We start from the raw sequence: 25,535 nt of genomic DNA, 5'->3' as shown, positions 1-25,535 counted from the left end.
TTTCCTCAATGTTGCTGCAATTTTCTGAGATGTATCTCTGCAAAATATCTCTGGAACTTCAAATCTCTATCCCCAGTCACCCCAAGATTCCTTGCTTCCTCCGCTTCTTACAGTATAACTCCATGAAGTGAGTATGAAGCATCCCATCTATGGATCCCAAATTTTAAAACCTTGCATTTACTATTTTTGCCGGCATACAAGACATTTTTTTTCTTTCAAAATGGGTCTGAAAAAAAGGTTGCATCTTATACGCCGATACTCAGTTTTTTTTTTATCACTTTCATTTCTGGAAATTTTCTCTATTCCGAGTTAGGCGATTTTTTTCTTGCTTCCTTATGATGTGTGAGAGCATTCCAGTTCCAGACCGGATGGATGGAGGAGGAATGAAGTTATGCATAGATAAAATTTGATCTAGTCGCCCTGGCAGAGTGTTGAAGAAGCCTGCCCTGCTAGTATGGGATCAGTTTCGTTCTCACAGAACAGAAGATGTTAAAAATAAACTCAAGGAATTGAAAACTCAGTTAGCTGTAATTCCAGGAGGTCTAACTAGTCAGCTTCAATCTTTAGATATCTGCATTAATAAACCATTTAAGGGATTTATGAAGGAGAAATGGAACAGCTGATGCCGTCTTCAGATTTTGAGGTTACGCCATCAGGAAGAAGCCTAGCATTTCGCAAGTTTGTGAGGGGTCAAAGCTTCATGGAAGGCCGTGAAAACTGAGACAGTGGTTAAATCACTTAAGAAGTGTGGCACCTAGTAATGCATTGGATGGTACAGAGGACAATTTGTTGTATGAGGATTCAGATTCTGATTTAGAAGAGATTTCAAGTGTCTCTTCATTTAGCTCTGGAGATGAATTTCTGGCTTTTGACGAAGAAGATTAAAAGGTGGGTACCATTTCCTAGTTAGATTAAGTTAGATTTAGATTAAGTTGTTGAAAGTAGACCTACTTATTACTTTATATTTGAAATACTGTAAATCCATTATAATATTCAGTGATAAAGTTATATTCCTAAAAAATGTGTCCAAAAAAGGGGGTGCGTCTTATATGCTGGCAAATATGGTAGTTGCTTTAAACTGACTTTTACTAATAATCCTCCTAAGGTTCACGTCATCTGTACAGCAAAGGTCTCAGGACTGAAACCTGTGGGACCCCACTTGTAACCTTCCTACTCCCTGATATTTCCCCCTTATATATAACTGATATCTATCAGAAGGCAATCACCAATCCATTAACATAATATCCAAACCCATATGATGCAACTTAATCAATTTGTCATGTGGCACTCTGCTGCCTTGGAAAAATCCAAAAAAGACCATATGCCTTACCCTCATCCACTGCTCTTGTTACTCTATTGTAAAAGGTAACCAGATTACTAAAACAAGAGTAGCCTTTAACAAATTCATGATGGCTTGCATAAATATTACCCTGATCTGCATATGAGTTCTTACCAATTCCCCAAAATCTTAACTATAAAAGAAATATAAACAAGCCTATAGTTTGATATCTCCATTCTACCACCACCTTTATGCAATGGTACTATTTCACCTCCCTTCCACTCTCCAGGAATCTGCTCCATTGCAATACTTTCGCTAAACAGCCAAGTTAATGGCTTGTTTCACAGCCTCCTCAACAAAACTAAAGGCCCCCCAAGGGGGCTGTGGCCCACGGTTTTGGAAGCACTGTTTTAAGAGAACATGCTGTGAAACAAGCCATTAACTTGGCTGTTTAGCGAAAGTATTGCAATGGAGCAGATTCCTGGAGAGTGGAAGGAGTTGGTGAGAGTTACCATGTAGTCCTGACTTGGAGGGTGAATAGACATGTGGAGGTATCAAAACAGAAGGAATTGATGTGGAATTATAAGGCAGGTGACAAGCTTGTAATACAGTTGATGAAAGAATTTGAAGGAAGAGGGATCATTAGTGTGCATGCAAGTATCTTGTTGACAGCAATGGCAGATAGTATATCTCGAGTGAAGAATATGAAATAATTTGGAATCAAAAGGAATAAAAGGGAATTGCAGAAGAAAAGGAGATTGTAGAAGGCAAATTAAAGAGAGATGGGGAACAGTTGCATGAGGAATCAGACTTAGGAAAGTGACCAGTATTATGAGGAGGGAAAAATTAGGAGGCTGGCGCTGCAATCCAAGGAGATTCGCTATGTGACAAGTAGGAGAAAAAATGATAGTGGACAGGATTATCTTGCTGGTGCAGATGAGAACTGGGTGACCAAAGCCGAAGGCATAGTTCAGCTATTTAATGATCACTTTATTACAATGTTTCATCATGTACTACAAGCTTTATTCCTAGAAGGAGGATAATGAGTGAACTGTTCGAAATGAATGGAGAGGATGTATTCCGAATACTGAGTAAACTAAATGTCAATTTAATGTCAAATATAAGGCAGGGGACTAGATGGAATTTCACGATGTGTTTTAAGGTAGTGCTTCCCAAACTTATGGATGTAAAGGTTCCTTTGGAAAAATTAAAATATTTCACGAGCCTCCATCGGAAAAAAAAATCATAATACTTATTGTTTTTATATTCAATAAAACATACACATCGAATATTGCAAAAATCAAATGCAAATATTACATTTTTAGCATCTTACATACACACTAATGATCCCTCTTCCTTCAAATTCTTTCATCCACTGTACTGTTACAAGCTTGTCACCTGCCTTATAATTCCACATCAATTCCTTCTGTTTTGATACCTCCACATGCTATTCACCCTCTAAGTCAGGACTACATGGTAACTCTCAGTCACAATCAGCTTCTCTGATGATATGACCAAATCCAAAACTCTTGATCCTTGTGTTCCCTTCACCACATGCTGCATAAGACAGTTATCTCCTCAAGAAATCCAAAAAATTAGTTCCCTTATTGGTGCTGTTTCCTCTGCCCAGTTTACATCACTACAGTTCAAGCCCCCCCCCCCCCATAATGATCACTTGCTTTTGCACTTGTCAAACTAATTTGTATAAACACTTCCTCCTCATAGCCATCTGTATTCCTTGATTTGTAGCAATATCTCACACCATATATGCTCAAAGCCATTAGTGTTATTTCCACTGAAATTTTCAACCTCAAGAGCACACAATTCATTGCTTATCACGAGTAGCACTCCACTGCCAAGTTTACCTTCCCAATTCTGCTGAAATATGCTATACCATGTGATTTCTATCCATGTTATAAGATCCTCTTCAGTTAACTAAATTTCACTAATACCAACAACCTTTGAGACAGTCAATCAACACCACGAACTCATTCCCTTTATTCCTAATGCTCTTAGCATCTGTATACAGGAAAACAGGTGTATTACTAGTACTTATAGCCATTATTACTCCCCTCATATCCACCTAGATCTGTAATATAGCGTACACCCCCTCCACCCCATTTCTCAAGTCTACCTCCATGAGGCCATCCCAGCAACATTACAGCTGTGCAATTCTAGTTTCCCTATCCCTACACACTTGTCTAGAAAACAGTCTCTCCAAATGCCCATGCAAATGTAATCCATCTCTTGCATACAGCTCTCTTCATCCTCAAATGCTCCATTCACATATTCCAGACTTCTTTTCCTGAATATTTTTGTTATCATCTCATCTGTCATTGCTGTTGTTCTCCTCCACTCCACATTATCATACTGGAGCAACATGCTCACTATCTTTCCTTAGACACTTATATGCTGCTCTTGCTGCAGTCCAATTAGATATATTCTCCTGATTCCAGGGATATAGTCAGCTATAACCGACTATATCATTAGAGTTAGCTTTAGACATCCTTCAATCACTTCCCATGCTCTGCTGAATCCTCTACCATGCAGTTTTTAATGCTGAGATGTTGCATCCAGCTGCATTCTCAGTCTATTATAATCATCTGCCATAGAGTTTATTATATATATATATCATTAATTTCTTCCAACTTGCTGTATTATTTGTCAAGTTCAATTTAATCACTTCTTACTTTTATCTTCTAACTCACTTTATCAATCTCATGTAGTCTAGCAGTTAGGATTCCTGATAATCATGCAAATAGTGGGTTATGTTCCTAACATGAGAAAAATCCTTAATCATCATCTTTACTGGAGGCCTGGACAATAGAATAAAAAGTTCTATGTTTGATCTCTAGAGCAGGGTTTCTGTATCACTTAACTTCACCTATGGTACTAATACATTTAGAGCAGTGGGTCTTAACCGTTTTTAATGATCGGCACCCCCTTGAAAAATGTGTTTCTATTTCTTTATTTAGGAAATCACATCTATTGCAAGATAATTTATTTATTGAAAAATAAACACATACATTTACATACAAAACAATATCTCAATTTTTAATGGCTATGTTGTTGTTGTTTATTCTTAATAATACTTTTGAAGCGAGGCTCCTTTTTTGAAAGAGCCACGCGTAAGTCATCACTTACTTGCATTTAAGCAATTTCTGGTGGACGGTAAAAGTGTTTGCAATGCTGCTTTTGCCAGCTGTGGATAAGGTCTGTGTACACCAGAATTGTTCTTATTCTACTGCATGTGCTGGTAAGTGTAATGCGCTGAGGCAAAGGTAGAGAGAGTAGGAGTGGGGGTCCCAAAAGTCAACGTAGCGTTCGCTAGTTTCTCACAGGCGGTAGTTTTCATCGAAAATTTAGAAACTTCTCCTGCATCCTTGGAAATGCTTTCTCACACCCCAGGTTAAGAACCATTGATTTAGAGGTTTACAAATTTTTCTGAAAAGATTCACATTATATAATTAACTTTGACTTCCCGTAGGTATTTTTCTTTTTTCCTTTTATGTTATTATCAAGTTCTTTTCTGATACCTTTACTTTTAATATATTTTTGCAACTGATGCCACTTCTTGTTCTCTCTAACTTCTCTCAGAACTGACATCTGTTGCTTGTCTTAATCTTAGCAAACCATTTTACTTCTAACTAGTTCTCAGATGCATGTGTTATACCTTGGGGTTTTGGCTGATTTCTCGCTTGTTCCAGAGCACTTGTGAGGACATATGCCATCAGGTGAAAAGAGTTGGGTGCAAATCCCATTTAGGTGAAATAGCCAGTCAATATATGGATGTAGTAGGATTTTTCATCCTGCAAACTAGCATACAAGTCACCTGTTCTGCAGCTTCTCTCTTCAAGATGCAGGTGACGTTTTATATAAATATTTATTTATATATTTTATTTAAATAAAATAAATAAAATATATAAACAGACAATAGTGGGGAATTCAACTGAATATATGAGTGAAATAAGTCAAAACAATAAACTAGCTCTATAAAAGACAATGTCCAAAGTCTAAATATATCAGATGACATGAATGCCAGAATCATTAAAATATAAAGAAGGAACTTGATATTATTAGTTAAGCATGTGTGAGGCAGAAGAGGGTTAATCAAGTAGGAATTAGATGGATGAGTAATATCATTAAGCACAAGCTGCAGAAGAAAAAAATGCTGTGGAGAGTATATAAACAGAAAGCTGACCACTATGGCAAGGAAGACAAAATCAGATTATGAGAAGAATTTAGCCGAGCAGGCCAAAGGAAATCCCAAAGAATTCTTTCGTTATGTTGCAAGGAAGAGGAAGAATAACTATGGAAGGTTAACCTTAACGAGTGATGACGATCATGAGGAGACATTAGCGGATAAAATAGTTGAGTTACTGAGTGACCACTTTGCAAGCATATATTCCTAGTGAGGTTAGTGCTTTAACCTATGCGACAGACAATAATGTGGGAACAAAAGGTGGATGAATTGGAGGTTCTTGGGATAGTGCAGAATCTCAGAATCTCATGTAAATACAGCTGTGGGATTAGATGGGATATCAGCTTGGGTTTTGCAAGAATGTGCAAGGAAACTGGCAATGCCTTGACTAAGCTGTTCAATTTAAGTCTCAGCTCTAGTAGAGTTACAAGGGAGTGAAAACAGGGCAAAATTATTCCTTTGCATAAGGGAAGTTCTAAGACTATAGTAGCAAATTATAGACTGATCAGTATCTCAGGTGTGGTGATAAAAATAATAGAAAAATTGGTAAAAAGAGAATTCAAGAATGTGTAGATAAAAATATGGTACTGTATATGAGGGTCAGCATTGTTTTGTTGAAGGGTCAGTCATAACTTAATAATTTACTAACTTTTTATAATAGAGTAACAGTTGAGTTGGATAAAGGAAATGGCTACATGATGATTTTGCAAAGGCATTTGACAGAATACCACATGGGACTCTGTTATGCAAATTAAAACAAATGAGGATGGATATGACACTGGTTAAGTGGATAAGAGGGTGGTTGCTGGACAGATATCAAAAAGTAGTATATGAAGAGACAGAATCCAGGTGAAAACAGGTGACTAGTGGTACCATGGCTGTTTATTTTGTACATAAATGATACTAGAAAATAACCTGAAAGGTAATATTCAGTTGTTTGAATAGTTAATCAAGGTGATGTGGAGAGCTTACAGGAAGATGGGTGTCAGTTTAATGTCGAGAAACAAAGTTATGCATTTTGGGATAAATAGATTACAAGATGTGTATAACCATTGATGGCACCATACTCTAGGAAATAGGTGAGGCTAGAGATTTAGGAGTGGTGGTGGTAGACAAAGAGTTAAAGATTAGAAGACATATTACTAAGGTAGCCTATAAGATTATTTGGCTACTGACGAACACAGTAACAAGTAGAGATAAGAAAGTTGTTATTCCTTTTTATAAGGCCTCGATATGCCCACATCTGGATTACTGTGCTCAAGTCTGGTCCTCTGGGTTTCTTGGAGATAAGGAAGCAGTGGAGAGGATTCAAGGGAGTGGCCTGTGGAATGTTCCCTATGAGGATAGATTGAGTGTGTGTGGATTGCAGAAGTTGATTGATAAGAGAAAAAGAGGGGGATATGATAGAGACATTTAAGTTGCTTAAAGGATTTCATAGGATAGGATAGATGCAGGGGAAATGTTTCAGCACTTCACTAGAGGGACCATAACAAGGGTCATCCCTGGAAGTTGAATAAAAATGTGGTTAGTAGGGTTGTGGACTAGAATTTTTGCTTGGAGAGGTGAATGAGTGGAATGGATTGCCAGAGTCAGTTGTGAGTGCTTTTTCTGTTAATGGGTTCAAGGAGAGGTAAGATAGATTGAGTCTCCTGTAATGAGTCTTTGGACTCCATTGGTGCCTGTATAATAATACATAAGGTAAAATATATTATCAGATAGTTGTTACAGTCTATACACATGTTTAAAATAAGTTGGCAAGTTTTTAATTTTTTTTTTATGCATTACGAAGGGCCATAGCCATATTGGTTACTTGAAAATTAATTTGTGTGATAGTCACTGCAAAATCCAGTGACTGTATCGATGAGGGCTCACGTAACATGGTATATACTTAGTTAAAATCTATTAGAATCATAATTGGACATGATCTATACGTTATAGTGATCTCATAATCTACGTCAGTGTTTCTCAACCTTCTTTCATGTGTGCCCCATTTTTTAATATTAGTTTTTGTGGTGCCCCTCCCCACCTTTCCCCTTTGCAATTTTTGTGTTGAGACACTGACAAAAACCCATAAAAGTTAGCAAAAAAAAACTACTAGGAATTAATTAAAATTTTAAAATATTCATACAAATTTAAATATGTCATCAAATCTTTCGAAAATTGTATAGATCTGGCATTCAGTACAGTTGCACATACAACTATACTGAATCTGATACTCATTTTGAATTTCACAATAACTTATTGTCACAGGCCTGCACAGGTATATCAGTTTGTTGTTGTTGTAACTTGTATTCCGGTTTCTTTGATTTGCTTGTTTCTACGCACTGATGATGTACTGTTATTTTCAGTACAAAATATCTGTACTTTCATTTCATTAAAGTTAATTACATGGTTATTGTGTAATTTGTTGTTTTTAGTTCCATGTTTTGGTCTCTAAAGGAGGATTTCTGGACTATAAAAAATAAATAAAAATATTTAAAAAAATTCCTTAGCCCACATTGTACTAATGGCTTGCAACTTTTCATGAGTAGGAGTCAAATAATAATAATAATAAAAAAATGGAACAGGGATAGAACAGTCAAATCTCATTGCAAATAAGCAAATTTCTCAATTGCCTGCTGACTGCAACAATCTGGTATGTGTTAAAATTTTTCTTCTCTACTAGCATGCATGATACTATACAATACTTTCCTATAGCTTATTTACTGACACCAATTTCTCTTATGGACACAGCTATACTTGCACATACAACTGTACTCAATCTGAATTTCACAATAACTTATTGTCACAGGTCACAAGCTCAACTTCACACCTCCACAATCAGTTGCAGACCTACCATACTGGCTAGCTGTATAGGCCTGTGAATTACAAGTAGTCTGGTTCAGTTTGCATGTGAGATAACATGAAAAATCTTTAAATGTTCTCATACTATTATGGTTGACCTTGTACTCTAGTGTCATAGCTAGCTTCAAGATTGATAAATTTTTTTTTATGACCTTTTTTGTTTGAATCTACCATTTTCAAGTAGTGTCAGTATCTGCATGTGGAAACATAGAATTATTTGAATATACTATAGTGCCACATATTTTAATTTTGAAACTTAAGTTTTAAAATTGATTTAGCACATAAAAACATCTAATGTTATGCAGAGATGTTTATGTAATGAAAGGATATTATGAATCTGCCATTATTTCAAAGCCAAATATTTGAAACTTAATTAAAACTTGAGTGGAGAGGTGGGTTGCATTTTAAGGTTTCAGTCTAGTCTCTGATGAGAACTACAGTTCACCTTAATCAATAATGATAATAAAAGGTAAACACATAGGCATGTGGGAAGTCTGTCTTCAGTAGTGTAAATAAGGCAACTCTGATGCTGAAGGTCGTATGCTTCATTATATAACTTTCATTAAACTGAATCCTTCCAGGCTCTTTCAATTATTGAGAAATCTTTAAATTAAGGACCGTCCACAGCAGAACATCACATTCCCTCTTTTATTGGTCCTGTAAAAAACAGTAATTTATGCATATTGCAATAGATACAAATATATATATATATACACACACACACACACAGTGATTAGAAGATTAGTCAATGAAATAGGAATGTTCATTATCACACTATTACCTTATTAGCTAAAAGTACTACAGGAACAAGTTTTCCATATTTATCAGTCAACTTTCCTTTTAGATCATTATGCCACTGCAAAATATTAAATAGAATGTGTCAGTACTAGATCAGAGTTCCATGTTAGAATAATACCAAAAAAGTAACTACAGTCTAATGCTGTTGCAAAATGTAAGGTTTTAAAATTTGGAAAACAAAGATGGGATGTAGAATTTATGCTTGGTGAGGATATATTATCAGAGGTGGAGAAAATAAGAGATCTTGGGGTGATAGTGGATAAGGATCTGAAATTTAGAGGACAACACAAAGAATTCTGGGAAGGATGCAGAGGACACTGACTTATAGAAGTAAGGATATTCTTGTTCCACTGTATACGAGGGTGTTATGAAAACTTCTCAGCCTAACAATGAAAAAACGAATTCCTAACTTCAAAGTTATTTTTCAATATAATCTCCCTTAAGACTAACACGTTTATTCCAGCAATACTCTAGCACCATTATCCTCTCCCTGTAGTGGTTCTCAGCAAGATTCCCCTTTACAACTACAATCACCTCATGATTCGAAGAAAAACATTGACCAGCGAAGAAGAGTTTTGGGAAGAGATAGAAGTCTCTCTCTCTCTATGTTCACTGAGCATCTACAGATGCCGTGTGGTCACTCCAATGCTCGGTGATGTTCCACACCTGGCTTCGCCATGTAGTCCTGTTGTTTGCTTTTCTGGCAGCCTCAACACTCTGAAGATCAGTCACTCCACACACGGCACCGATCCATCTCATTGATGGTCTACCCCCCTGCCTCTTTTTCCAGGAACTTTACCTTCTATTACTATTCTGAGAAGTCCCCCTTCCATCCTTTCTATGTGTCCAAAATATTTTAACTTTCTTCTGTCAATATCCTTAAGGAGCCTTAAAGTTCTACTAATCTTTTCTAACACCCATTCATTTGTACGGCTTTCAGTATATGATATCCTCAACAGCCTTCTGTAACACCGCATCTCAAAGCAGATATCCGTTTCTTATCTGACTTCTTTGGGTTCCAAGCTCGCATCCATAAGTTGCTGTTAGAAAAACAAATCCATCTAAAATCCTCAACTTTGTTCCCATGGAGATAGATCCATCCTTCCAGATTTTAGACAGGTCTCTGACTGTTGTTTTAGCCATTCCTAACCTTTTTCTGACATCTTCTGAACAGCAATTCTTCACATTAATAATGGATCCCAGGTACTCAAACTTGCTGACTTCCTCAGTTCTTTCTCCATTAAGGTACACTTGTTTCTCAAGAGCTTCTCTGTTTGTTTTTCCTTTGAGAACCATGATCTTTGTCTTGCTAGAATTGAGTTGAAGTTCTCTGTTATTACTGATCTTGTTAACTTTGTTAAGAATTAGTCCTAGTTCTTCCATGTCATTACAAAGGAGTACTGTATCATCAGCATACCTCAGTTACTGATCCCTCTACCTCCTATCCTAAGGTCATCCAATGCTTCACGCATGATGTCCTCTGCATATATACTAAACAAGCGAGGAGAAAGTAAACATCCTTGTCTAACTCCTTTTCCAACTTGAAGCCAGTCAGTCAATCCAACACCTGTTCTTACTGTGGCTTCTTGTTCCTTATACAGGTTGGCTATCAACCTGATAGTGTGTTGAGGAAAACCCATTCTTTTCATTACTTCCCACAGTTTCACATGCTCAACACAGTCAAAAGCTTTAGAGTAGGCTAAGAAACACATTACCAGAGGGAGTCTGAATTCTTTATATTTTTCTATGATCTGTCTAAGGCAAAGGATCTGATCTCCGGTGCCCTACCTTTCCTAAAACCTGCTTGTTCCTCGAGCATCTCTGCCTCAACTTTGGCCTCAATCCTATTTAGCAAGATCTTTAATAAAATTTTGCTTGCATGAGATATCAAACTAATAGTTCTATAATTCTTGCATGCCTTCATATCACCTTTCTTGTGTAGTGGTATGAAAACTGACTTCTTCCAGTCTCTAGGCTATGATCCTGTCTCCCATACCTTGTAATCAATCTATGAAACACTCTTAGCCCTCCATCCCCTGTGGCCTTAACTCTGCTGGGATTTCATCTACACCTACAATTGCTGTTGAGTTGCTTAACTGCTCTTTCAACTTCATGCCTAAGTGGAGGAGATAGAAGTCAGAGGGAGTCAAATCTGGGGGAATGCACAATTCATAGTGCAGATCCCTTAATTTTTCCATTGCCAAAACATCTTTGTGGACATTGTCTTGATGACGATTTGTTTTTTTTTCTTCTGCAAACCGGGTCCTTTCTCACGAATTTTTTCATCTAGTCTGGTTAAAAGGTTGAAATAATATTCCTCGGTTACTGTTTTACCCTTTTCAAGATAATTAATAAACAAAATGCCTTTAGCATCCCAAAACACCAATGCCATGACCTTTCCTGCTGATGGAACCAACTTTGTCTTCTTTGGTGCTGAACATCTGGCTTCTGTCCACTGTTTTGATTCTGGTATGTAATGGTGAATCCAAGTCTCATCCATAGTAATAAATCGACACACAAAATCAGTTTTATTCTTGTTAAAATGCTCCAAGCACTGTTCAGAGATTTTCATGCAAGTGCATTTTTGATCTGTTGTGAACATGTGTGGCATCCATCTTGTGCAAAGCATTTTCATTTGCAATTCTTAATGCAAAATATATCCCACACGTTCTTTTGAAATGCCTATAGTCAGCAATTTCACACACTTTGACTCGCCAGTCATCCAATACCATATTGTGCACTTGATCAATGATTTCTGGTGTTGTTACACTTTTTGGACGTCCTTCACATGGATCACCTTCAAGGCTGGTACAGCCACGTTTAAACTTGGCAGCCCATTTTTTAATTGTCAAAAACAAAGGAGAAGAGTGCCCATAAACTTTTATTAACTTTGAATGAATTTCTTTTGCCGTTAAACATTCTTTTACAAAGTATTTTATAACCACATGATATCAATTTTATCCATTTCAAGGGATACAGACAGTTGTATAAAAAGAACTACTTGATAGAATGACTTGCAATTTCAAATGGATGCTTATGACAGATGTACCAACTTAGAGAAAAAAAAAATCTTGCCGATAGTGTTGCCATCCATGGTCGAGGCCGAGAACTTTTTAGGCCACACATGTACTTCTATGCACAGATTTGGTCACCTGGTTTTCAAAAGGATGAAGAGATGTTGGAAAGGGTCCAGAGATGATTTACTCAGGTAGTTTCTGATCTCTGGAATGTCAAATATGAGGAAAGGTTGAGAAGATACAATTTGCAGAGTCTAGTAGATAGGAGGAAGAGGGGGTGATAATGATAGACCTACAAGTATAGTAAGGGGTTGTTATAGGATCAATGTTGGAGAGATTTTATTGCAAAGAGTGGGAGATCAGGGGAGAACCAGAGGATATCCATGGAAGATGTATAAGGAGATTGTGAGCAGGGAAGTGAGAAGTTTTTGGCATGCTGAGTTGTGATGATTGGAATGCCTTGCATGAGAGTGTGGTGTCTGCAGAGACACCACACTCTCCCATGGAGTCAAAGGCTCATTCTCCTAGATGAGTCTTTGACTCCATGGGGTCTTGGGATAATAAGTAGATGAATTTTGCTAATGACAATGTCTAAGCAGAGAAATTCACTAAGAATTCAAATATTCAAAATTATTTTAATACATTCACTGCTTGAACCCAGTTTTGGTTTATATATATATATATATATATATATATATATATATATATATATATACACAGGGTGTTCGGGATAAATTTGACATATTTATAATTAATTATATTTTTCCGTAAGTTACATGTATTAACACACACTTCTCTTCATTTAAAAGTTTGGACCCTTCTTCATTCATATACAAGATGTCAGAAAGGATGGATAGCTGGAACCCACCTGAATCATGGAAGAGAATAACTTGTATCATGATGATTCGTGCCCGCCATCAAAATAAGGATATTACGACTGCTGCCCAATGCTCCCTGAATACAGTAAAAACAATCAGGCATGAACTAGAGACTTGCAATGGTGACTATGAGGATGTAGCAAGAAGAAAGATCCCTAGCAGACGATCTGATTGCGTTCGTACAGCAGAATTCCTCGCAAATCTGCAGGAACAGGTGTTGAAGAACCCTGGCATTGGAATTCGGGCTTTGTTCGTGGAGTTGCTAACTGTAGTCAAGCCCTGGATAACAAGGGTAGCCAATGGTAGGCCGTATGTATGGCAGCAGGATTCGGCCCCTTGCCACACCTCTGGGAAAAGTCAAAAATGGTTGTCTGAAAATTTCTATGACTTCACCAGTCCAAATGTTTGGCCTCCAAACTCCCCAGACCTTAACCCCATGGATTATTTTGTATGGGGCGCAGTTGAAAAAGACACCAATCGCACTTCCAGTAATACAAAAGCCCAGTTAATGGATAAAATTAAAACAGTTTTTGCGGCCCTTCCCAGGGAGACTGTAGCATCAGCTTGTTCGAGGTTCCGAAGCAGAATTGAAGCTGTGATCGATGCTAATGGTGGTTATTTTGAGCAAATCTTGTTGATAGTATTGTAATTAACTCTGCCTGTAATGTTTTTTTGTCAATTCATTAAATTTAATAGATACAAAGAAGATTTTCTTTTTCCTTACGAAACTGTCAAATTTATCCCGAACACCCTGTGTATATATATATATATATATATATATTTAAACATTTATATAGCTAAAGTACCCTTTTAGAAGGCTTCTCCCCATGAGATAATAAATGCATGAAAATGGCAGTCAGAAGTAAATAAAAGTATATTTTACAATAATTACTTAATTTTTCTATCAAGTATGCTTTAACTGCTTGTCCTTTGGAATAACTTCCAAACAGCAGGTATTTCTAAAGTTTATCATTTTCAAACTCTTATAATAAAGTCAGAAGCCCTTACAAGTTTCAAAAGGACTAAATGCAGAAATCTTGCTTCTTGTAAAAAGGTAACTATGCTTTTTAGTTCCTTGCAAAGGCTATTAAGTGAAACTTTTGCTCATTTTTCCTATAAATGGCACCACTGTGACAACACTTAGATAAAACTTCCCCTCCTGGCATCATTCTTCTCCTATAATGCTTGCATAATGTACGCAACATACCAGCCCATAGCAGAAATAGAACATTACATGCCTTTTATGGGCACTCAGTAGTTAGTGTATTTTCTCTCCAAATTAAAAGCTGTTGAGTTTGAATCCCACCATTAGCAAGGATGTTTATAAACATCTTTAGGTGATAAGATGTTTATAATCTTATCGCCTAAAGTGATAAGATTATAAAGATTTTATAATCTTTATAAAGAATATAAAATGCTGCATGAGGTAAAAACTTTGCCGAGAAGTTTTTACCTCATGCAGCATAAGACTACTATTCTGCTTAGTGGAAGCTTGAAGTTCCATATTTGGTTTCTGGAGGTTGATTATTAACACACATCATGTGGCACTAATGTTAATGATAGGTGTACAAAAAAAAAGTTGTTTCATTTTGATTACCTCTCCAATCGTACTTAAAAGGTGTGTTCTTGAAGAACTAATACATATCCTACCAAGCTGGCATCTATTTCTCACAACACAAAGTAAGCCTATATTCAGTCTTTCATGAAAAGGAAGAATGAAGTCTGTTGCACAACTATTAATTCATTGCTTTCAGCTCACTCCTCATTAAAATAATCGAAAAGGTCATTAATAGTAATTTTCATTATCTGACAGTTAATCTGTGACAGAATTCTTAGTCTGCATCACCTATGCCATTTGGAGAAACCAGTTTTGCTGAACATCTTTTTACAATGAGATGTTCAGGAAATTGACATTTCCTGAACATCTCATTGTAAAAATAATCATAATTTAAAATTCTGAATATTTTTACGTATTGTTTATGTTACAATGTTTATTAGTTTTAGTTTCATAACACGCATAGTCGGCACTTGCGATTTGCCCATTATGGAAATTGTTTTGTTAAGTGATATGTAAAGAAGGATTTGATATTTGTATGACTTACAGGAATTTTATTGTAATTGAAAATATTAAGTTTTGTGTTTTTATGAAGACATTCTCTTTTGTCGCTAACGGAGACAATGTGCCAGCCATTACACCTAGTTTCTCACTTGCCATTTTGATAGAGTATGCATGCTCGCCGAGAAGTTTGAGTGATTGACAGCTGACAAGAAAGCATTCAGTATCTGAGTAACGGCTGAAAACAAGAGAGTGTTAGGAAGGAATTTAGAACACAGGCCGGCAGATATTTAGGTTCGGAGAAACTTAAGTTTTTTATGCGACAGTCAGAGGAAAACTAATAGTATATTCCGAAAAAGGAATCGTGGAATTATTAAGTTTATTGTGGAATAAGTATGTGGATAAATAAAAGGGAAATATTGCCATATGCATATCAAACGGAATACTGGAGGAAACACTAATTGAAAGATTTATAGGAGATTCCGAAAAGGAAATCGTAGAACTAAGTTTTTTTCTAATTGGAAGAGTTAAGACTGTCGATAAGCATTTAGTGAATAAAAGAAGTTGCTATTTACGTTCTAAAGGAATGTTCAAGAAAACTCTGATTAAGAAGTTTCATCTGTATTAAGGACGCCAGATCTGACTATTATTCCTACTGAAGAAAAGCAATAGAATTAAGTTCGGAAGAATTAATGTGTGCTACATAAGTGATGAGAAAGGATCCTGTAAAAATGAAGAATAGTCATATCTTCTGAAATGGGTCTTGACAAAGAAAGAAACTGGCTATGAACATTTTGTGATTGTGCAAACAAAGTGTTTAATCTAGTCTTAAGTGTAAGTTTAATTTTAAAAGGCCTTGGATTCAATTAATTTGTAGTTAGTTATGTAATATTGTTTGAAGTGTATATATATTGTTTTTGTTTTATTAAATGTGTTAATTTTGTATTTGGTCTTGCGTCAGTGATTATTTGGATTCTGAAAGAAAGAGTTAAGATCATTGCACCAATTGGAGTGAACCCTTGTGCATATAATATATAGGTGCACTTGGAATTAAAAAAATAATTGTCAGAAACAGAGATCATCTCTATGGTAGGATTAAATATTATGATAAATATCTCTCTATATATAAAAATCAACACCAATTATTAACATTATGAAGGCCTGCCCAGTAAACTACCATCATTTAGTTTACTTTGAACTCTCGGTAACTTAGATGCTAGTTTTCTCTCTTCTTGATCCTTTGTCATGGTCAGGGCTTGAAAATTAAGCAAAAAATTACTTGTTCAAACCTGTCCCCCCCACATTCTTTTTAATGATATGTCCCAATAAGTCAATAAGAGTTACTTAAAATGATTAATTCTCCTGTATTGTTGTTTGGAGAACCATTCCAAGAAGGAACAAGTCAATGGATATTAACCAGAAGAACAGCTAAAACAATGTTGATTTTATGGAAAATATGTTTTTTACATTAATTTTTGTTACTAGAGTAGTCCATTTATATTAAACATTCTTATGTATTTTTTTTCAACTTTCAAAAATTATTTAGAAAGCTATTTTTTTATGAATAATGATAGTGGATAACATAAAATAAATATTCTATTATGTTCAGTCAGAAGCTAATTACCAGCTGGCAATATCAGATCTCCATAGGCAAGCATAGTTGTTGAGGCCAGGTCATGGTGGATGGCTTTAGCCTTCGTCACCAACCCCTAGGCTATTCTGTCAGCTCTGCTGATGATAGTACATTCTATTTCTACTACTCATTTGATAACCTTCACATTGTCGAGCCTTACTAAGCTTCCAGATTTACAACCCATGTCTTAAACACAGACTTTCATAGTATTAAAACACAGTCCTGCTTTTTCTTTTTCTCCCTCTCCCCACACAATAAAAATCACAATTCAACTTCCTTTACTCTTGGGAATACAGACATATATTGAATCTCTTCTCAGACATTCTTCACCAGCCAGGTTGGCCGAATGGTTAGAGTATCCGCTCTACAGCAAAAAGGCTGTGGGTTCGAATCCCACCGTGGGCATGGATGTTTGCGATTGTCTGTGGAAATACTAGTGGTGGTGGTGATAGGTGGAAGATGGTATTGGTGTAGTTTCCGTTAATTGTACTTGGTGGAGAGTTGTAGAGTAGGTGCCCTCCCACGATGAGTCTTTGGGCTCCCTGGAGGTGTTACGTAATAATAATAATATTTCAGCTATAATAAATTTAGTTTAATCCTTTATCCAAGTGTGAGCAAACAAAGTTTGCACCTGAAAGTATCTTCAGGACTGGGGTAAGGTGGTACAACACCAAGGCACTTCTTGCAAAGGTGAAGCAAGCTACCAGCACTCCTATCTCAGTATCTCCCATAATGCAAAACATCTTCTTGCGGATATGTCTAATGTTATGCATTAAGGGAAGGGCCACTACCCAGATTAGTTTCGACCTTTATTGAGGTCTCTTCAGTGGGAGCCAGGCCCAAATGGAGATACTAGGCAGAAGCATTAGCAGGTCATCTCTACCTATAGGAGTTGCCAAATGGTGTTATGTACCACCTTACCCCAGTCCTGAAGATACTTTCAGGTGCAAACTTTGTTTGCTCACACTTGGATAAAGAATTAAACTAAATTTATTATACTCTAACCAAGTGAAAAATAAACTTTCAACAACAAAAAAAATATATTTCAGCTAATTAATGATTCTTCTGTTTTCTCAATGATTCATTTTAACTGCTATCCTCAGTTTTTTTTTGTCTGATGTCTTTTCTACAGGTTGTTCTATAGACGGCGTTCCACTGAACTAATATCCATTATTCATCTGTTTTCTGCATATTTTTTTACAGTCCTACAAACAAAGAACCTACTTCTCTTTACCTTTCATTCCACCTCCTTCTGTTCTCTACAACAACCCTTTCTCACAAAACAATCACCAAATACATCCTTCAGTTATTTAGAAGAATATCAATAGTTCTTTCCCTCCTAATTCCTGGATATGTTGCATGGATGTGCTGTAAGTGCTGGAAAAATTCTTGCATTAGAATTGATACTTAGAAGCAGTTGAATACCTTTTGCCAGAGCTAAGTAAATTGGATAATAAACAATGAAAACTATTGTGATTTTGGCCACAGCTTCTTTTACCAAGCCTTGATCCTTGGTGTTCAAATAATAAATTATTATAAAATATCCGTGTTATTCCATATCATTCTCCGCTTCTTCAAAAGCTGACATGCTTGATATAGATTATTATTAAACACCTGCTACTTTGTTCAACATGATACACATGGTGCAATGTTTTCTTTTGGTGGTAACATCTTTTCCTTTAACAATATGTACTAGAGTTGAGTGACTTAACACTTGCATATCAATGAAAGTGATAAAACATTTGCAAAAACTATGGATGCTGCCAAAATGCTATCACAGTAAACCAACTACTGGTCACAGAAATTTGACTTCCTTAATAGCATTTTCCTTCATTTTCAAACATACCTTGCATGCTCTTCAAAGTCAGATGAACGAGTAATACTGAATTTTAAATAATGAATAACATTAGTGATGCCAAATTGTCAGGCTGAGGAAATAATTCTGAAGTAAAATAATTTTTTGGTAGTTTTAGATCTGAACCATAACCTTCAAGCTATGTTACAGAGAAATATACACTCGGGCCTCTTTTTATGCGTATCTTTTTTATGCGGCGGTTTTGAAGTTATGCACTGCATAACTTCAAAACTTATGTACTGTTGTACATAATGAACAGCATGTTGCAGCACATTCTGGTATAACATGTGAGCAATGAGTGCCTGTGATGTTTAATTTTGCATGTGAGTAAGTGTGTCTTTTCATTATCGTAAGTCTAAATTTTATTAATTTTTATTTTAAAGATTTAATTTGGCCAAACGGAGAAAACAAAAACACCAAAGAAAAGGAATCTACGGCGATTGGTAAACATTTTAAATTAAGCGAATCTACTATAAGATGAATTAAAAAGAATGAAGTCACAATAAGAAAATCTGTCATTTCTGGCACAAAATTAAGTGCCAAATTATCATCGTACTAAAGAGATGCTTTATTAGAAAAAACGGACAAGCACTCATAATTTGGATTGAAGAATTAACACAAAGAATAATTCCTATAAGTGGTTATTTAATTAAACTAAAAGCTCTTTGGTTTGATGAACAGATGAAGCAATTGGAGCCACCTACTTCTGCTTCCCAGACTGATAAAGAATTTTTGATTTGCAAAGGAAGGTTAACCGTGTTTTTAAAAAGGAATGCACTTCATAACGTGAAGACTACAGGTAAGATTGCAGCAGCAGATGAAGAAACAGCTGAAAATTTTCAAAAGAAGTTAGCCAAAATTATTGAAGATGGTGGATGTTGTCCTGATCAAGTGTTTAACGCTGTTGAAACAGGATTGTTTTGGAAGAAAATGCCTAGTCGAACTTACATCGCCAAGTCTGAGAAAAAAGCTGGATTTAAAGCAAGCAAAGATCAAGTATCGTTGTTACTTTGTAGCAATGCATTAGGGGATCGAATCTTGAAACTCCTCCTAGTAAATCGATCTCTAAGACCACATGCTCTAAAAGGCAAAGATCTAAAACAGCTGCCGGTACATTGGATGGCTAATACAAAGGCCTGGGTAACAATTGCTGTATTTACGGAATGGTTCGATAGTTGCTTTGTACCAGAAGTGGAAACACACGAAGCAAAAAGCTCTCGATTTTAAAGTTTCATTAATTGTTGACAATGCACCAAGCCATTCGCATTTAGAACATCCAAATGTGCAGGTAGTGTTTTTTCCACCCAATACAACGAGCATTATTCAGCCATTAGATCAAGGCATGTTTAATAAGTATTACGTTAAGAACGCTTTTCCATTTATATTGGATAAACTAGAAAATGAATCATTAAGAGTAACTGAGGTTTGGAAAAAAATTTCTAATTTCATCATCATCAAATTCCTGCCATGTACCCTCAAGGGGTGTACAGGATATGATAGTACTACATGAAAAATTTACATCATTACTAACTTCCTATCTACAATTTTCCTCCAAATCAATCTGTTACTTGTCAAGACTCCAACGTTATCAGATCTTATGTTTCTATCGTCTAAGGCACTTTGTACCGTATAAATCCATCTATATCTTGGTCTTCCTCTGGGTTGTTTTCCTGCCAACCTGGCAGAGAACACTTGTTTTGCTAATCTTTCCTTGCCATTCTGTTTAAGTGACCATACCACCTGAGATTAGCTCTGCTAACACATTCCTGGATGCTAACAATGTCAAGTTCTTTCCTAATATCCTCATTTTTAATATGATATTGCCAAATTGATGCCATCTGTTCATGCTTCTAATCTTTCTCAAGACTTATATCTGCGGTCTTTGGTTAAGTGCTTTACTTTTAACCCAGCTCTCAGATCCACAAGTTAAAATTGGTTTGAACACTGTTTTGTATACAGTTAATTTAGTGTTTTGACTAATTTCTCTGTTATTCCATATGAATTTATTCAGTTGACTTCCTACCATACACCAGCTTTGTTGATTCTGTTGTCTATTTCCATATTTAATTTACCATCTTCACTAAAAAACGTGCCTAAGTAGATGAAATGTTTTACTTGTTCCACAGGTTCTCCATTCACAATGCAGTTGACATTTTCAACGATTCTGCCTATTTTCATTGTCTTTGTATTGCTGACCTTCATACCATATCTATTACAACAGTTAATCAATTTAGTCAGGGAATCTTGCGGTCTTGTAGCAGATTTATTTAGAAGTATAACACCGTCTGCATAAAGCAAAGAGCTGATATTAACATCTCCAATTTTGATATCATGTTTAATATCACTTTCCTTCATAATGTGATCCATATAGATAATGAATAACAGAGGGGATAATGTACATCCTTGTCTCACACCAGATTTAACATTAAACCATCTTCCTGTACTTTCTTCAATTCTAACTGCCGACTTACAACTCAAATAAAGACTAAGTATTGTTTGATATAATGCCCCAATGACACTATATAACTGCGGCGTATTGAATAGCTTCTCTCTTGGCACCTTGTCATATGCCTTTTCCAAATCGACAAAACTTAAATACATATCTTTGTTATATTCCCATGCTTTCTCGACTATTTGTCGTAAAGTGAAGATCTGATCCTGACAGCCTTGATTTGGCCTGAATCTATCTTGTTCTTCACCAAGTTTTTCTTCCACAATTCTTCTAAAGTATACTTGCATAGATCTTGCCAGGAACACTCAGTAGGGAAATACCTCTGTAATTCTCACATTCAGTTTTATTTCCCTTTTTATATATGGGTCAGAGGGCAAAGCTGACTATTACCGGGTGCGTCCCCAGGTGGTGGATCGGGGAACAGCCTTCAGATATGGAGGCTAGCTGTGATATAAGCAGAGCAATCTGGCGAATAAACAGCTGTGGACCAACAGCGACTGAGCTATCAGGGCGTGGGGCAGCAGAAGTGGCAACTCTGTTTCACTTAAAACCTCACAAAGCCCAATGACAACTCGGTGACATGGCGAGTAGTGTCGCCATTAAATAAGCACCTGCTGGGGGTCACTGCCCCTGACACTGGGAAGCAGCATTGTCAATACTGACACAAGGTTGAACCCAAATGATGATGGAAAAGCTTGTGATCAGAGATTTGCAGATGGCAATATGATTATATTGTGTACGTCTGTAATACTGCAGAGCAGAAAGCAAATGGAGAAACTACTGCTCTACCTTATCTCCAGAACAACCATCATGGCGAGCAAACCCTTACAATTGGCCCCAAGTTCCTGGCATCCCTTAAATGGGACAGGGGTGCGAAGAATCTCTGGGCTCAAAATGGTGTCCACTTTTAAAATTGTAACTTGGAATGTCAGAACTCTGTATGAAGCTGGCAAATTAAGAAATGCCACAAGAGAAATGAAGAGGCTAGGCATCCGGATTTTGGGAATTTGCGAGACAAGATGGCCAGGATCTGGAAAGTGTCAACAAGATAATACGACAATGTATTACTCTGGGAATGATGAGAACAAACATCGACATGGTGTAGCTGTAATAGAAGATGAAGAAATCAATAAATCATAATGAAATGGATTCCATTTTCTGAAAGGATATGCTGTTACAACTTAAGAGAAACCCCATTAACATAAATATCATCGAAGCTTATGCACCCACAGCTGACAAAAGTGAGGATGTTGTTGAAGAGTTTTATGAACACCTAAAAGAGATTAAAAACCTAACAAAGAAACATGATATAAACATAGTGATGGGTGACTTCAATGCAAAAGTGGGAAGAGGGGGTGATGGAGAAATTGTTGGCGAACATGGCTTAGGCACCAGAAACAACAGAGGAGATCGCCTAGTCCAGTTCTGTCAGGAAGAAGATCTAACAATAGCAAATACCTGGTATAAACTTCCACCCAGAAGACTGTACACTTGGAAATCGCCTCAAGATAACCAACATAACATTGTCAGAAATCAAATTGATTATATACGGATAAATAAAAGATTCCACAGTAGTATAAAGAGTGCAACGACTTATCCTGGAGCAGATATCTCATCAGACCACAATCCCATAGTTGCAGAAGTACGTCTTAGATTAAAATCAGCTAAAAAATCACAAAAGAAGAAAAAGAAAATTGATGTAGAAAAACTGAAAGACCCGAACATAAATAAAAGTGCCAAGACGCAGCTTAACCTGAGATTACAACAGATTAACATAGAAGAAAATAAAAGTGTGGAATCTCTTTGGAATAGCTTAAAGAATGCCATCGTAACAACAAGTATTGAAGAAGTAGGTTATGTGAATAATATAAAACAACAGGAATGGATGACAGATGAGATTCTTTCTCTTATTGATACAAGAAGAATGTACAAAAACAAAGACCTTGCCAGGTATACAGAAACACATAACATCAAGAAAAAAATAAAAGAAGCCAAGGAAAATTGGATGAAAAATTTATGTACTGAAATTGAACTGCTTCAGAAGAAACATGATAATTTCAATCTGTATAAGAAAATCAACGAAATTTCTGGAAAATTGAGGAAAAAGCAAATAGTGTGTCTAAGAGACGAAAATGGAAAAATAGTTCTAGAAGAGAATAAAGCACAGATTTGGATAAAATATGTAACAGAACTTTTCAATGATACTAGACAGAAGCCTATAAATATAAAAGATAACATTCAAGGACCAGCAATCATGAAATGCGAAATAGAGAATGCTATACGAACAAGTAAAACAGGAAAAGCCAGTGGACCAGATGGTGTGCAAACAGAATTTTTAAAATTAATAGAACCAGATAACATCAAACTTCTTGAAAAACTATTTAATAAAATATATGAAAGTGATGAATTTCCATCAGATTGGCTCAAATCTGAGCCAATCTGATGGAAATTCATTTATCACTGTCCCAAAGAAACCCAAAGCGAATTCCTGTGGTGACTTCCGACTTATTAGTCTAATGAGTCAAACATTAAAAATATTTTTGAAAGTAATTCAGAATCGTATTTATAGAAAAAGTGAAGAAATTCTAAGTGAAACACAAATTGGCTTTCGGAATGGTTTTGGTACTAGAGAGGCCCTTTTCTGTACCCAAATATTGATACAAAAATGCATAGAAAAACAGAAATCTGTCTTTATGTGTTTCATAGATTTTGAAAAAGCATTCGACAAAGTCAGACACACTAACTTAATAGAAGTCCTTCAACAAATAAGGCTAGACGAACAAGACATAAGACTAATAACAAATCTGTATTGGAATCAGTCAACTACCGTTCAATTAGACAACATACCACCAGTGATATTAACATCAAAAGAGGAGTGAGACAAGGATGTGTGCTCTCACCACTCCTGTTCAACATATATGCAGAGGTAATCTTTAAAAAAGCATTGGAAGAATGTTCAAAGGGAATCACAATAAATGGAAAGATTGTTAACAACCTTCGATATGCAGATGACACCGTGCTAATTGCAGATAATATTATGGATCTCCAAAAACTCATTGACAGAGTATACATAGAAAGCCAAAGAATGGGAATAAATATAAACATCAACAAGACAAAATACATGATCATCAGCAAACATCCAGCCTCATCAATGAAAATGACACTCAATGGGAAAAATATTGATCAAGTGTCAAGATATAAATATCTTGGTTGCCGGCATAATGAACGGTGGGATCCAGAAATAGATATAAAGACAAGGATTGAAGTTGCACGGCAGTCCTTCATGAAAATGAGAACACTATTCTGCAATAAAGACCTAAACATGGAAGTAAGATGCTGAATGCTGAAATGCTACGTGTGGTCTATTCTGCTCTATGGAGTTGAAACATGGACATTGAAGGCGACAACCATCAAGAAAATCGAAGCCTTTGAGATGTGGCTATACAGAAGAATGCTAAAGTTATCATGGACAGAAAAAATTACCAATGAAGATTTCTTAAAATCCATTGGCAAAGCTAAACATCTTGTACAAATAATCAAGAAACGAAAAACATATCTTGGCCACATCATGAGAAACAGCAAATACCAACTTCTACAAACTATTTTGATAGGAAGAATTGGTGGCAAAGGAACTAGAGGAAGAAAAAGAATATCATGGTTTGACAACATCAAGACGTGGACAGCAAAGAGCAGTGCACAACTGCTCAGATTAGCACAAGAGCGCAGTTTGTTCGCCAAGATGGTCGCTGACCTTCGATAGAAGATAGCACAATAAGAAGAAGAAGAATATATGGGTACTATGAGAGCTTTACTCCAATCATTGGGAATTTGTCCCTCTGTCCAGACTTTCTGAACTATGCAGTGCAGCCACTGTAAGACTCTTATACCACCATACTTCAGCATTTCTGGTCGAATGTCATCTACTCCTGCTGCCTTTCCACATTTCAAGCCTTTGATGGCTTTTTCTACTTCAAGTATGGATATGTATTCCTGACTGCATGCCTGGTCAGTGTTTTTTTACCACTGTGCTATCATCACTGCTTGTTTCATTTAGCAGTTTTTCAAAGTAATTACTCCATACGTCAAGGATATCTTTTACTCCCGTTTTCATGTCACCTTTATCATCTCTAATTCCTTTTACAACACTCTTTCCTCTATTCCTAAGCATCTTCAACAACCTCCAGAATATTTTGCCACCTTCTTGATATTTATTTTCTATATTCTTGCCAAAGCCTTCCCATGACTTTTGTTTAGCTAGTTTTACAGTGTTTAGCATTCTTGCATTTGTCTCTATTTTCTAAGAGCACTAGCTGACTTATTTGACAGGAACTTTTGATATGCTTTCTTCTTTTCCTTCACTGCCTCTTTTACTTCCTGTGTCCACCATGGAGGTCTGATTTTTCTATCCTTGCAGACAACCTCACCACACGCCTCTCTAGCTGAATCAATTAGGGCGATTTTCTTCAAGGTTTGCCACTGAATCTAGAAGGTTTTGTTCCTGTTCTCAAACTCTTTCATTTTT

At 36.3% G+C, this 25,535-nt stretch overlaps 1 protein-coding gene across 4 annotated transcripts in view; it reads right to left on the bottom strand.

Annotated features, from left to right (window-relative positions):
- Nucleotides 1-25,535, bottom strand: part of LOC150104656 (ras-related protein Rab-32B-like) — a 178,561-nt gene that overhangs the window by 18,740 nt on the left and 134,286 nt on the right. For 3 of the 4 annotated variants that reach the window (XM_090395850.1, XM_090395852.1, XM_090395851.1), the window contains one exon: nucleotides 9,106-9,180. The exons of the other annotated variant lie outside the window; for it this stretch is intronic. In XM_090395850.1, coding sequence (XP_090251976.1) covers nucleotides 9,106-9,180 — 75 coding nt within the window. The remainder of the gene's footprint in view (nucleotides 1-9,105; nucleotides 9,181-25,535) is intronic. 4 annotated transcript variants of the gene reach the window in all.

This window comes from Typopeltis vanoorti, chromosome 7, assembly GCF_054136105.1.
Source record: "Typopeltis vanoorti isolate ZY-2024b chromosome 7, IOZ_Tvanoo_1.0, whole genome shotgun sequence".
Taxonomy (NCBI): domain Eukaryota; kingdom Metazoa; phylum Arthropoda; class Arachnida; order Uropygi; family Thelyphonidae; genus Typopeltis; species Typopeltis vanoorti.
Note: the sequence above shows the minus strand (reverse complement) of the source record. Positions and strands in the feature narration are given on the sequence as shown.